Below are 15,193 nucleotides of genomic sequence, written 5' to 3'. Positions count from 1 at the left end.
AATTGTGTCACCAAGAGGTGCTGTGGAAATGGTGAAGGATGTAGTTGTAGCATAAGAGGGCAGGCTGTGAGGTGCAGTGGGGCAGGTGAAGACTGTAGTGGTGCCGTCAGCCCTAGAAATGGAGGAGGAACCAAGGTTTGAAGAGCAGGTCGGGGTGGAGACTGTGTTGGTGCTGGAGGCATTGGCCCCTCTGTTGAAAGTCCACCTGGTTGAAAGGCCACCCGGTTGCAGTTAGCAAAGATGCAGCAACCCAAGATTCCTCTGGGACAGGTGCAGCCTCCTCCCTAGGTCCTGGAGCACTCCATGTTCTACCCTTATACTCAGGCTGAGCTGGTGGATTTGAGCTTCTGGTTTAGGCAGAAGCCCTCAGGGTCAGTATCAGCTTGGCTCCTGTGTCTTTGGGATGTGGGGGTGGGGGGGATAGAATTGTTCTGTCTGGATCAGAGATGGGAAAGCTGGCTTCCCTGACAGTTTATACTGCTTTGAGGCAGCTATTACAAAATGCACATCAGACCCCAGAAAATCACTCCCTCCTTGATTGGCTTATGGTGCACTTCATGTTGTATGACCCAATGAGGGTGATTTACCATCCTCCCCCGCCAGATGGCACACATGTGCTGAGCTACAACAGGTGTTAAAGGAATTAGGAATGAAAAATGCCATCTTTAGCCCAGAGAATTATGGCTCAGATGAGGAGACTTATTGGGAATGAGAAATGTGGTGCTTCAAATGGCTCCCCCATCCCTCTTTGGGCCCCTAGTGGCCAGTCTTACCTGTTAGGACAGCCCGTAAGTGAGGTTACCCATATGGAAGCCGACTTGGGAGAGGCTGAAACAATGACAGCACCGAAGTAAAAATGGTCTGCTACTCAGAGGAAGAGTTCAAAGGGCCCTTTGAAGGTCACGAGGACCCAGATGTGGGTTGATTTGATAGCAACTGGAGCCAGAGAACAGTTTCAGCAGTTGGCTAAAGCAAGGCCCAAGAAATAGAAGCCAGAGACAAAGCCACAAGACCAACCTGTGAGTCTGCAAGACTCTGTTGCGGAGGTTGGAGAAGCCCTCCAAGGGCTGGAGAAGATGGGTATTGTAGGGCCCACCAATGGTCCTTGTGGTTCACTAAAACATGTGTCTTATCACACCTAAGGTTAATGTCCCCTAATGTCTGTGTTGGGGCACAAACCCTAGCAAAAACTGCTGCTTGCTGGGTGTGCATGGCAAGTGTGAGTCATGAACTTACCTGAGTAGAACTGGTTTGAAAAAAGCTAGGATAACTACGTGGTGGTAATGGATCTTTTCAGGCTTGAGAGTTATTGTAATTTCTATTATCTATAATATAAAATTTGTTATTTGTATATTGTGATAGCTTCTGTTGTTACTGTGGAATTTGGTGACAATGTTCGAGCTTTCTAGCACAGGGACCATCATGGAAGATAGAAAGCACATGGACTGTGAGGTAAGAACACTGAATGGGTGGAGTGTAGAGAAAATGAAAGTTCCTACAGCCAGGATCCTCATCTGATCCTGGTCTTCTTGCTCACTGCACACATGTGGGCAATACATTATTACTGACTCTCTATAAAGAGCTCTGCCCAGTACTCTGGGCTGCACAGCTGCAGGAGAGCAGTGACTGGAGTGGTGGCAGCACCGAGGATAGAGACTGAGAAGGCCGCAGGGACAGAGAGGCCCAGAGGCAGAGATTGTGGAAATAAAGTTGGGTATAAACCCTTTCACCCCAAGAATGGTCCATTGCCATTTTTCGGTTCCACTGAATTAAAAGTGAACTTGGCCAGGGCTGAAACCCTCAGGCAAGACAGCTTACTTTCCTGAGCCAGCTGATTTTATAAATATATTTGATTTCTTGGGTCCCCAGAAGTATGTAACATACTTCCTAAAATACCATCTGTTTTCACTTAAATTACAGAAATTAGATAATTCGAAAGACAATATCTTTGAAAGGTCCATATACTGAATTTTTATAAGATATTCTAGAATCTCGTTGATTTGTAGGCACAGGCAGGTTTGATATTCTCTGAAATTGGAACATATGTTCTAGTTCTGACTGCATGACTACAATATAACTATGTTCTTCCTTTGAAATTTAATCTATGCTCATGTCCTAAATATCAGAGATATCTTTATTGTCTGTGTCCTAAATATCAGATATATCTTTATTGTCTATAAGCTCTAAACATTTTCTTAGAAAAAAAGCCATTTCTAACTAATGAATGGGATGTTCTAAAAATATCATTTCAGTTCACAATTTATAACATACAGTATTATTAATACTAATGAAATGTCTAGGTCATTCTTCAGATTAGTTTGCTTAATCCATAAAGTAGCTGAAAAGGACCAATTTCACTTTAATAATTGATTCTGATGGGAAAATGTGTTCCCAGTTTTAATGGAAGATTCTAGAAGACCCTGGTCCTGTTCAATACCAGACCTCCACAGATGCAACAACTGTGTAGACGACTGGTACAGTTAATAGTCCTATTCTGAAAATGTTCTAGTTACAAGAATGAAATGGATTAGAAAGACAAATGTCAAGGGTAGTTACTGACTCATTCAAGTTTTCTCCCAGTCTTTATTTTGGCAAGATTATCTTCAGGGGTCTGGAGGAACCCGTGATCCTGAGATTGAGAGACCTAAACCCTTCCAATGCAGGCATGGCTTCATTAGTAACAACCTGTAACAAGAGAATTATCATACAGAATATTATCTTTGCCTGTCCATTCTTAAAATGGACTTTTGCTCCACACAAAATACGTTTTTTTAAATACACCTGAAGAGAGGGACATAAACAGATTTCAATGCATTTTCTCGATATTTAAAACCATGATGTTGCCTTCTACATATCTCAAATATTAAGACTTCACTGAGATTTACTTTTATTACATTTTGAAAATAAAAAAGCTATACTGAATTGAGGTTAAAATTATGCTATCCCAGATTTTCATATGTATTCTCTCAAGAACTCCTGAGAATTGTTGCAACAGTATTTCAGAAAATAAAAATGTTCTTGCTAGGCATTTTATATTTTGAAACTCTTTAAAAATACCCATAATAATAGAGAAATCAGAAAAAAAACATAAAATTACAATGATCTATTAATCCTACATCTTAAGGATGTTATTAAAGTTCTGTAAATAGCTATTTTTATAAAACATCATAATATTCCTGTAGTTTTGGAGACTGCCTTTTATTCAATAATACATAATTAATAACCTTCTTTTTCAGCAGACTTTTAACAATTCCCAAAAATAACTTCTTTAACATTTTCAGTGGTCATTATAATATTCTCACCTTACAGGATAACTGAAACATTTGAGTTGTTTTCAATCTTTTGGTCTTATAGACATATTTATAACTAAATCTTTTGAAGACTAGACCCTTTCTATTATATAATCAAAGTAAACTTCCAAAGGTAGCTAAAATACAGTGTGGTGTGTTGCAGGCTATTTAATAAGGGAGCTTTAACCATTATATTTAATCATGGTCAAAAATGAGCTTTTTTGCTTATTGTTCACTTCTTTTCCAGTTTTTGCATCTTTCATTGGATACTTTTCGACTTCTTCATATCACTGTAATTCTCTTCCTTCCAGGCCTGGCATAAACTGGGTTATTTCTTATGTTCATTTTGACTTTCACATAAAAATTTATGCTTATGAGAATACTTCCTGGCAGATTTTATGCAGGTCAAACAGCTTTGTGGATACATCAAGTGTCTAATGGGCACTTTTGAGATGGGGGTAGATACTGTAATTACTAAAATTAAGATATCTATTAATAATAAATGTACATTATTTTTAACATACAGAGTGTGCATTTTGAATTGTCATTCAAATGTACTTACTGACTTCACTGGACAAGGTATAAGGCTGGATAATTTTCAAATTCTGGCAATTCTAAGTTCCTGATAGCCATTCTGAAGCTGCTAGTATTTATTTCACAATATAATTTTGTTATTTTAGATATAGCTAACATTGTTCTAATATGTTTTCCCTGGTCCCAAATATATATTCACCTTTTAAGTCTTAAAAATGGACTTCTTGGTAGGAACAAAAGAAATTTAACCACTACCTACTGTGATGAGAACCTAACAATTTCTGTTAATGTAGACTTAAGAGAAAGCTTTGAATTTCTGTACCAAGCCTGTGGGAAGGTGGGATGTGTGCTGTTGTAATAGGGAGAGAAAAGCACAAGGGAAAAGCCTCTGTCTTCTAAGACTCCAGATTATTTCAGAATAAAGTTATATTTTTGTTTTAATCAATGATTTTAGAAAATATTGTTAGCAAAAATTTGGTTTTACAAAAAATAATTTGAACTGAAAAATGCAAAATTCATCAGATAACGTTAGAGACTAGTATAAGTTAATTCTCCCTAGATTATATGAAGTATTTATTAACAGAGACCAGACTTACTGTCCAAAGTGATAACATACCAAAGAAATACATATTACAATTTGCTGCCATTAGTTATAGTTTTTAACATTTTTTATTGCATTTACAATGTGTGGAAAGAACATTATAAATATTTACAATAGAGGCCAAATACCCCAGCCCTTAAAAATCGCATAGGAAAGATTGGATGTACTATACATAAATACCTTTGAACACAAGCATTGGAAACATACATATGACTGTAATTGTACAGGCGTATACAGGTAACTGCTATATATAATAGAACAGGTGGGAAGGGTAAAACACAGTGGGGAAAAAGTCACTAAGGTATGAAATAATATAGCTGGTGGTACTGAATAAAAAAAGCAATATTGAAAATATTTGTAAAGGCCAAAATGTCTTTCAAAACATAGCTATCCTTATGCACAACTGTGAGGTAGAATTCTTCCCACCCTGTTTTCTGGCTTCTTCACCACTACTTGGGGGACTTTCCTGTCCAGATAGCTCTCTCACATTGTTGTACCTGGGACTGACGAGTAGCATATACTTTTTACTATCCCTCCCACCCCCAGTGAGCAGAAATAATCTTGTCGGCTCATTCATATGTCATTGTACTGACTGAAAACAGGAGGCAAAAGTCAGTGACATAAACCAGTGCTGCTTTTACCTTATATATCATAATGCTCAGGTAAGTGCTTTAATCTTTTAAGGAGTGAAACTAATGCTAAAATTTTTGGCATAGGAACCCCTTGGAGAGTTGTTTTGGGCAGACAGGTATTTGTTTCCCTCAAATACAAACTGCTAATTATGAACAATGCAGTATCTAACCCAAACTCACTTATAATACTTCAAATATGGATCATAAAAAAGTTTACACCTTTCTACACATCTAAAATATAGCAAAAATTCAGCACACAGTACAATCACATTGCAAAAAGATAACGGCAGTTTTTTTTAAAACTATCTTATGACACAGAAATTCTAATCCTAGGTATTAATCCAAGAGATATAAAAGCCTATGTTACATAAGACTTATGTTAAGAATAATCTTAGCAGCTTTGTTTATAAATGCCAATACTGCAAACAGGCCACATATTCATAAATAGGAAAATGGACAAACTGCAGTGTATCATTCAATGAAATACTACTCAGCAATAAAAAGGAATGAGCTATTAATATACTCAATAACATAGATAAATCTCCAAAACATGTTAAATATAGAAGCCTTCTAGAAAGAGAACCTGCTGTGTGGTTCTACTTATACAAAGATCTAAGATAGAACTAAATTACATAGAAAAAAGAACTGTGGTTGCCTTTGGTGGGTAGGATGAGGACAGGGATTGACTGGAAGGGGCCATGTGGGTATTTTCTGATATACTTGATACAACTGTAAGCATGTGACAAAACTCAGAGGATGCACACTTAAGATTTATGCATTTCACTGTATGCTAATGTCACATCAAAAGAAAAATGCCAGTAAATGAACTCTACTTAATGTGTATATGCTAAAGTAAATTTTAAATCAAAAGAAAAATATAAGTAAAATACTGAACTTGTCAATGGTATATAAGCTGAAGCATTTAGTAGTAATGTATATAAGTAAAAGCATTTAATTTACAGATGTCTGCAATTTAAAATGTATCAAAAATTATCTAAATCAATGAACTGATAGATGGTTGGATATGTGATAATGCAACCAGAGCTAATGCTAACTATGCATCTGGTGGGTGAGTATACTTTGAGTTTTAACTTTTTTATGTGTTTGAAAATGTTTATAATTAAATGTCGGGGAGAAAATCCAGGGAGCAACACTTACCAAATAAAGCCACTGAGAACTTCATCATTGACCTCATGGAAATATAATCATCAAATTCTCCTGATCAGTGTCAATTTAGAAACCCAAGAGCTTGTAAGAGGATATTCTTGAGTATGGGGTAAGCAATAAGTTCTTGAATCTATTCTGGCTCAAAACTGTCAAAGTGATCGTTTGATCCCCTCATACCTTCAAAAAGAACAATACATATATTGATCATGTATTCTGTGCAAATCTGTTGGCTGTGTAGACTAACGTTAGAGCTAAGATGAAGAAACTTTCTTAACAGAAAAATCAAGCACAGAAATGGTTTTTACCCTGAACTAAAAAAGAACCAGTGTGGCTAAAACAGAAAAGATGCACAAACTTAAAACACAATATGGGGTTTTATCAGCATGAACAGACCCTTATGTTCTGAGTGGAAGACCATCTGAATCACCCTGTCTCTCCAAGGAGAGACACAACTGCGGACCCCCTAAAGAGATGGCATTTGACTTGTAAATACTTCCCTGGTACTCCTTGAGATTCACTAATGATGGTTTCAGACTTCAACAGCCTTTTGTCAGAAATAGTTTTCCACATGCCTGACTTAAAATCCAAATCTTAATATCTAGCAGTTGGTAACTATTTTTAATTACTTACTAAAAATTCCTATATCATTATATAAAGGTATTATATATATAGCTCCATAAGAGTTCTCTAATAAAAATGATCTTGATTAAAAAAAAATTTACTCACTGCGTTCAAAATATTTAATCATAGTTCTGGCTTTTCTTTGATCTCTAAGTTCTTCATATTCTAGTACAGGCTCTGCTGTTTCTTGAAGCACACAGACCAGTGTTGCCAAGTTTTCAGATTTGCTTTAAAATACTGCAGTCATGTTATTAAGCATTTTATCTATGAAGTTTTCTTTCACCTCAAACGTTCCCCTGTAGTTGCGCTACTACCTTTAGTTCTATCAGTCCCTATTACAGGACCAATCTCTGTTATTATCACTGCCCAAACTCACCAAGATTGCTTTTCTCTACCACAACTGCACTAATGGGGGTCTCCAGTCATGTTTTTTACCTCATTATTAGGACACTTTATGAATATCTTAACAGATTTGTGCCCTTATTGTCTCTATAGGTAGATCTAAGATCCACTCCAAGCACAACTTTTACTTACTTTCTTACTTATTAATGGAATTGTTTCATGTCCTGTCAACCTCAAAGCAGATGATACTCCTCACTTGTCTTCCATCTTGCTGGTCTATAATCCTGCCATAAGAGTTAATTTTTCAGATTTAAAAGTCTTGCTATTTACTGATCAGTTGACTGACTCAACCTTAACATTTTCAGTATGTACCTATGAATGTAGGGAAGATGGAGCTTAGGGAAGTGAGCATAAACAATGTGCCATTTCCCCCACAACTCCCTTCTTGCCATCTGAGATAAGTGCAAGATTAAAGAATACCCTATTTTTTACTCTGAAAAGATAATTATAGTATAATACCTTGTTATTATATTATAACAAATAATATAAATGTTATTTCGGATAACATTTTAGTTTTCCACACATTTTTTAGCATGACTGCATTTCATTCGCGAAATCAATTCATTATGATTTCTGTTATACAGACCCAGAGGAGTTCAGTGATTTTTAGCAAGGTCAGTAAATTGCAAAGCCAGATTTTGAAGTCAGGTATTCAAACTCCAAACTCTTTCCATTATATTCACTACAATTCTTATTTTAGTGTTATGGTCTGTTCTCTTACTATTCTTATTATTTATACTTCTTGCCTAAACCTAGACTTTTCTGTAGCATTACACTGAAGTCAAATGTCACATGTTCAACCTCTTCTTCATTTTGCCTCATCAAGGTGTTTGCTGGTCCTCATACCTGAAGTGTATTTTACACTGCCAAATGTAGCTTTTTACTTTTTCAAACTGGAAGTTAACACTGGCAATTAAGTTTGCTAATTAGGCTAACTGGTCAGCTATGTTCAGTCCATCTGTTCAGTCCTAGAGAATTTTTATTTTGGGGATTTAAGGAAAGACACCCTAATTATACAACTCTTGTCACTGATAATTACTGATGCTAGTTTCCTATGTTTTCAAAAAGCTCAAGATGTGGAAGACTTAGCAACTATAGCATGTTTAGCTTTTAATAACCACAAGTGTTTTACCATGGTCTTGTGAGGATGGGAAAGAAAGAGTAACACCCAATCTCTCTGACAAGGAAGTTACTATGCAGTAGAGAATTCTTAATTCTTTCTCCAAATGCAGACTGTACAGAGTATATTAGGTTCAGCTAATCTCATAATCACACCATTGGTTACAATAGGTTTAGACCGAAGAGTATGGTTTGCTCAGCACTATCAAAAAAGTAAATAATTGTCATGTTTATAAGAAGGATGCCACTACCAACAACAATAAACAAATAGCAGACCCCATGTGTCAACTAACGGGGTAATTAAACACATTAATACTCAGTAACACTTGGAGTACTAGCCAATTAAAGTGCCTGTAAAGTCAAATAAGTGTCCAATCTTCTACACAGCAATGAAGCTTAGACCTGCCATCAACAGCCTCACTGGAAGGCTCAGCAGTTTCATCAAAATCACCAGTGAGTCACCCTAGCAGAATAAGGTCACCAACAATGAAGACTGGGAATAAAGTCAACTTTATCTAAAATGAAATCATCTTTACGTTGTAACTGCTGTGTTAGACAGGTACGAAGGACAGATGCTAAAGTTGCCTGAATTATATACTGAGCTTACACAGGAGCAAATACATGATAAAAAGCCAAAAGGAGAAAAAAAAATCCCCCAAACCCAAAACAAACAAAAAACAAAAACAAAATTAGACCAATTAATACTTCAGTAATTCCCTGAGATCAGCTAAAGTAATGTGGAAAGTTGCAGCATATACCAATTAGAAGGGCTGATTCTTTCTCCATTACATTCGCAAGCCAGTGTTAATTTCTGATGTACAAAGAACCTGTGATTTTAAACAGACTGCAGTCACTTCCTCTAAGTGAACTATGACCCTGTGGAAAAATCTCATTAGGGCATTGTTGGGTTTTCATTAATAAATGCATGTGTATACACAGATAAACATACAGAAAGCAAATTTACAAAGAATAGCAAGAATATTTATTATGTTAAAAGCATGTTATTAGCTTCACTGAAATATTCCAGATGCTGCCTTATTTTATTCGTTTTAGGCAAAATAGCTTAAGATACATAAAAATTAACTACTTGATGATAAGTAGGTGAGTTAATAGAACTACTCAAATTCTAGAAGAAATAATGAATATAACTAAATATCTAAATTAGCTAATATCTAAGTATCTAACATACCAAATGACTTCTTTATGAGTAAGTTCAGTAATAAGACACTTGTAACTTTAGGAAATATGGTTAAACCATACTTCAGACTGCAATATAAGAGGGACTATTACTGCTGCTTACAATAAGCCATTCACCTACAGGGGAACTGAGCAACTATTATGCAAGCAAAAGGATGGGAACAGGAGAAGTCCCACGAGATTCCTTCCATCCAAAGAGCTTTGAAAGAAGCAAATACAGACATAAACATTTGTAGCATGTGGTTAGCACCATCATGAAAACTATAATGAAGAACCACACATAGAAGTTAAGCCCTAAAAGATTGAGGATGATCAAATACGGAAAGAACTTCCTTGACATTCTCAGAAGCAGTGGCAGCACAATACGAGGGAACAGATGAATGCTGCCCCCAGGTTTTCTGGCATTTTTGAGTAGAAAAAAGAATGCACCTTTAACCAAAACTGCTCCAAGAGGAGAAAGGTGAAAAATATGAAAATAACTTCATCCACGAGGTTGAAATGTCAGGTAGACAGTTGAAACAAAAGTACAGGTCTTGAATTTTGGACCAGATCTATAAGAGAGAACACTGGGATAGAATAGAAACCCTGGGGCTGGGACATCTCCAGAAGCAGTCTGAAGACTGACTCTGAGAGAGCATATTTTCATAGACACAGTGTAAGTAAGAGTTAGGTGACTGTACGACCAGCTTGAAGAGGATAACATCCTCAAGGGAGGAGACACTGTCTTAGCAAAGGTTTCTCAATGATGTAAATGTTGCAGAGACAGTGAAGAATAAAGGATGCAGACTGAGAAAAAAATCATTTTTCTCCCAATTTTTTTTCCTCTCCATTTGGTAACTGGAGTCCACTGACAGCAGTTTCACTGCAGTGCTATGTAAAACCAGACGGCAAGGTGCTGAGCAGTGAGTGATGAGGATACAAGGGCAATGGATATGGATTTCTCCAACAAGTCTGGCAGTGAAGAAGGCTGGAGAAACCTTTCTGTTGAGCTAGTTTTTTGCATTGAAGGATACATGACTATTTTTGTAGACAGTGAAAAGGAACCAGCATATAATTCCTGGCATAATTTTGTACTGATCACAGACTAAAAAATTATTTTTAATCTTTTTCAAAAACATTCTCTGAAATAAAATTTAACACAAAAATTAAATTATACATATTTTCCCATTTAAACTTAAAAGCACTAGTTTATAAATTTTATTTCTTAAAGAGTTGTACACTTTTTGCTATTAGACTACTTCAGAATGTTGCTTCTACTCTAGCATAAGAAATTAAATTTTATTAACAATTGCTAATTTAGTTCCAGAAAGATACTCTGATATAAAGGATTACACTTAATTACACGTAGCTTATTTCCCAGTACTCCTCCCCTAAAAACAAAGTATCTTCAGGGTAGTTAATAATTTGGATGTTTTTCAAGTTGAAGAAAAGAAAAATCCGAAATAGTATTCCATTGTTCATAAGTTCTTAAAGATCTAAATTTTCTTCACAATTATTTTTCATGATAATACATGCCTTTTTATTATATATACATGCTTACATATGAATTTCTGGCTAAAACACATGCAATCAATATGAAAAAAGCAAATATTAAACAATCCTCACAATCTTAAGAATGCCATTTTAATTAAAGACACACTCATGTTTAGAAACAGGATATAACCACTAAATTAAATACAATGCTTAAAAGAAGCTTTTTATTAAGCATAAACAACTTATAATACATTATCAATACAAATAGGAAAATGTCTCTTAATGAATGATATATCAAAAATCTGAAGGTTTTCTCCACACTGACACAATAAAAATAATTAACTTCGAAGGTTTACAAAGGAAAATTTTGAGGACACCACTGTCTACTTGGAACAGTTTACTTACAGTCTAAATTTACTACATCACCTGGGGAGGAGGGGTAACCAATTTTTATAGAATTCCTAAACTGTTATTAGCACCACTCAAAGCTTATTATCAGTTGTTCATCTATAAACTGACAGATCAGGTAAAGCTTTAAAAAAAATTCAGTGCAATGTTTACAGTTCCTTCTTTTAAGATACTTGGAGTGTATGGTCTCAAAGCATGTTAAATAATTTTGTCTTAGTAGTTGCAAGGTAGAGAGAAATGTGTAATGGAAAGAAACGAGGCTTATCCTGGTTGTGAAATGTTTCTTAATGTATTGTGGCTAATGTAGTTTGCCGACGACATGCGGGATTATAAAACACAAATCTGTGGGAAGCTGGTAGCTATTAGCTCTCTGTGGTCATCATTTCAGGATGTCTCAGCTGTTGTCTTTTTAGACTAACTAGTTTCATCCTGTCTCTGATGTGTTCTGCAGCAGAAGCCATGTCGCTTGGACTCCCAAAATACTGCTCAGTTCTAAAAATCAAAACAAACAGAAGAGCCCCAATCAGATTAATATAAATCTACTGACTGTATTGAATGCAAAAGGAAACAAAAATTACCATAAAAATTATTTTGTGATATGGCATCAGTTCATTTGCAGACTACACTGTTTATCTTTGAGTAGTAATTCAATAGTAGAAACATTTTTTAAATGGCATAAAATATATTAGGACACACTAAGAAAAATATGTTAGTGTATAAATGTCTTATAATATGTACTTTTGATAATCTCAATAAACCAAACAGTGCAACAATAAAGGAAACAATGCAAACTGTAGATATTCTGCTTCTCAGTTCTGGGTCTACAAGCATACACAAATATAAAATTTGTATGTGTACTTCAGTGCCAATGGCTATGTACGCCAATTGTCTAATAATATAAATGATAAGTAAAATATCTTAGGGCATCATTTGGAATATTAATAGATAAAATCATTTATCTATTAACCTACTTCCAAAACACTGTATTCAGACACACAGACTCTTATAGAGCTGCAAGATTTCTTGGAAATTATCTGGTTAAGCACTTCATTTTTTACATCAGAAAACTAAGGCCTAGAAAATTGAACGATTTAACTAAGATCACAGAGTGGAAAAACCAGAATTTGAACCTGGGTCTTCAAGAAGTGAATCCAGAGACATTTAATGTCTTTTATTTCTCCAGGAGAATGTTACAAAAGATAAAACTGAATAAGCTTACTGTCAAACTAACTTTATATAGCATAAACAGATTATAATGTAAAACAGAATAAAAATAATTCTAAATATTAAAGGTGGTGGTTCTGAAATCTGAATGACCTAATGACACATGGACTATTTGTGGGACACAGGAGGAAGAAACACAGGCAAAAATACCAGGGATAGGTGCTCCTCGGGTGATCCCAAGGGGGTCAGAATGGGAGACTGAGTGTGTGACAAACAGTGAAATAGAAAAATGAGGGAGTGGGGTGTCCTGGAATGGAACAAAAGCACCCCTGTTATACTCTTACTAGCTGAATTTATAATTTTTTATATTTCATTCTTTCATATATTGCAGCTGTATAACATAACTTTAGCCTACTTCTGATTGCTCATTTAAGTAATGACTAAATATAGATTATGAATCATGTTCTTTCAAGGGAATGAAATGGTATTTTCTTTATATCAATTCCAAATAATCGTTTGAAGTTCATGACGCAGTAGTGGTAGCGCTGTCTGATTTGTTTTAAGTAGTATATACATTTCACCCATATACTTCCCCCACCTCCGTAACCTGAGGAGGTGTGAGTACATATATCCCCCCTATTTTTAGATCGGGAATTGAGGCACAGAAAAGTTAAGTGGCTTGCCCAAGGTGTTGCAGCGAGTAAGTGGTGGAGCTGAGATTTAAACACAAGAAATCTGGTTCCAGTCCACAGTCCTCTCCATTAAACTACACTACAGCATAAGCACGGTTGTATTTAATGATTTGGTTTCTCTATTGTTTGAATTAAATATCATCAGGGATGCAGCTCCTTCTGATTCATTTACTGGCCCATTTATTTGTATGAAATTATTTATTTTTATCAACTAGTTGAAATGGAAATGAACATGGGAATCAGAACTCCATCATTTACCAATGAAGAAAGTATGACTCCATATAGCACACTGAAAAGAGAATGGCTTTGGAGCCAGACAGACAACACTGTATCCTAAGTCCACTTAAAAGCTGTGAAGTCTTGAGTACCTTACTTAGTATTTCTCAGCTTCAGTCTCTTCATCTGTAGATTAGGAATAATCATACTGAACTGGCATTATTTGGTCAAAAAAAATGAAGGTGCTTTAACTCAGCACATGGTATATAATATGAACTCACTAAACATTAGTCTTAGCCAAGGTTAGAACTCAAGATGTCAACCTAGTTAAATATCATTCTACTACAACAAGCTGTCAAGAAAGCAACAAATCTAATAAACAGCAAGGACCAAAAACTACTGTTGCTAAAAGCTGTTTTTATTTTATTTTTTATTTAAAACCAATTTATTGTAGGAATTAAAGATGTGGACCAAAGTTAATTTATGTGGCTTTTTAAAGAACAGATTTTCATCTCTTGATGTTTTCACTTTAAGACCTCACTGATAAAAAGATAAAATTATAAGAACATGAACCATACCCATCAGGATAAACTACAGGAACAGTTAATCTATCCAAAAGTGATTTCCCAACTGCTTCAATTTCATCAAATTGCTCCTCATCATTAATAGCTTCAGGCTCTTCTGGACAGTCTTGCAAAATCTGCAACATATAAAAGGACAACATCAATCAAGAGACATAGTAAGGGAATCAAGCTTATACAAATTTGTTAGGTTAAAGGTGTTGTTGTTTTGTTCCTAGCATCTTCATGTACTCCACTGTACGAGAATGATCAATCATTGGCATAGCTGGCTCAAGAAGTTAAAACAAAATGGAATACATACTTCCTCTTAATATATAATTAGAGTTCAAAAAGGTCTTTAGTGATTTCTAAGAAAAAAAATAATACCAGACTACTACTTGGAAAGTAAAATAAAACAGTGCTTAAGAAGCATTCTTTCATTAAGTATCTATTTATTGCACACTTACTATTTGCTTACTTAGCAGCTTGGGATATGAATGAGATACAGATTTTGACCTCAAGAAGCTTACAGATTTCAAAAATAAAAGAAAATATAAATACAAAATAACATGTATTCAGAGTACAAACACATAATTGATGTGATGACCTAACTAGACACTTTGTAGTTTTTTTAAAAACTGATCTGAGTTAACTTATGTAACTGATGAGTTTGTAATTCAAATATAGGAAGTTCTACAGTTCTTGATAAGACAGGATTTCTTTTCTTAATCATTACCATTTAAATATAACTACAGAAGGAAGGAAGTAAGGAAGGAAGGAAGGAAGGAAGGAAGGAAGGAAGGAAGGAAGGAAGGAAGGAAGGAAGGGAGGGAGGGAGGGAGGGAGGGAGGAAGGAAGGAAGGAAGGAAGGAAGGAAGGAAGGAAGGAAGGAAGGAAGGAAGGAAGGAAGGAAGGAAGGAAGGAAGGAAGGAAGGGAGAGATGGAAGGAGGGCTAAAGTTATAGGTATTGACCCACACTAGTCAATACAGTAGCCACTAGTCACATGGGCTAGTAAGCACCTGAAATGTGACTAGACCAAATTGAGATGTGCTATAAATCTAAGATATACACCAGATTAAAAAACAGTAATAAAAATAAACTGCAAGAAGAAAGACT

At 35.5% G+C, this 15,193-nt stretch overlaps 1 protein-coding gene across 4 annotated transcripts in view; it reads right to left on the bottom strand.

Annotated features, from left to right (window-relative positions):
- Nucleotides 1–4,474: 4,474 nt before the first annotated feature.
- The window catches only part of SESTD1 (SEC14 and spectrin domain containing 1), a 161,772-nt gene continuing 151,053 nt past the window's right edge, over nt 4,475–15,193 (bottom strand). For all 4 annotated transcript variants that reach the window (XM_073218600.1, XM_037000255.2, XM_037000254.2 and 1 more), the window contains 2 exons: nt 14,095–14,216; nt 4,475–11,936 (listed from right to left, as the gene is read on the bottom strand). In XM_073218600.1, coding sequence (XP_073074701.1) covers nt 11,807–11,936; nt 14,095–14,216 — 252 coding nt within the window. In that variant the 3' untranslated portion in view covers nt 4,475–11,806. The remainder of the gene's footprint in view (nt 11,937–14,094; nt 14,217–15,193) is intronic.

Source organism: Manis javanica, chromosome 12 (genome assembly GCF_040802235.1).
Source record: "Manis javanica isolate MJ-LG chromosome 12, MJ_LKY, whole genome shotgun sequence".
NCBI lineage: Eukaryota > Metazoa > Chordata > Mammalia > Pholidota > Manidae > Manis > Manis javanica.
Note: the sequence above shows the minus strand (reverse complement) of the source record. Positions and strands in the feature narration are given on the sequence as shown.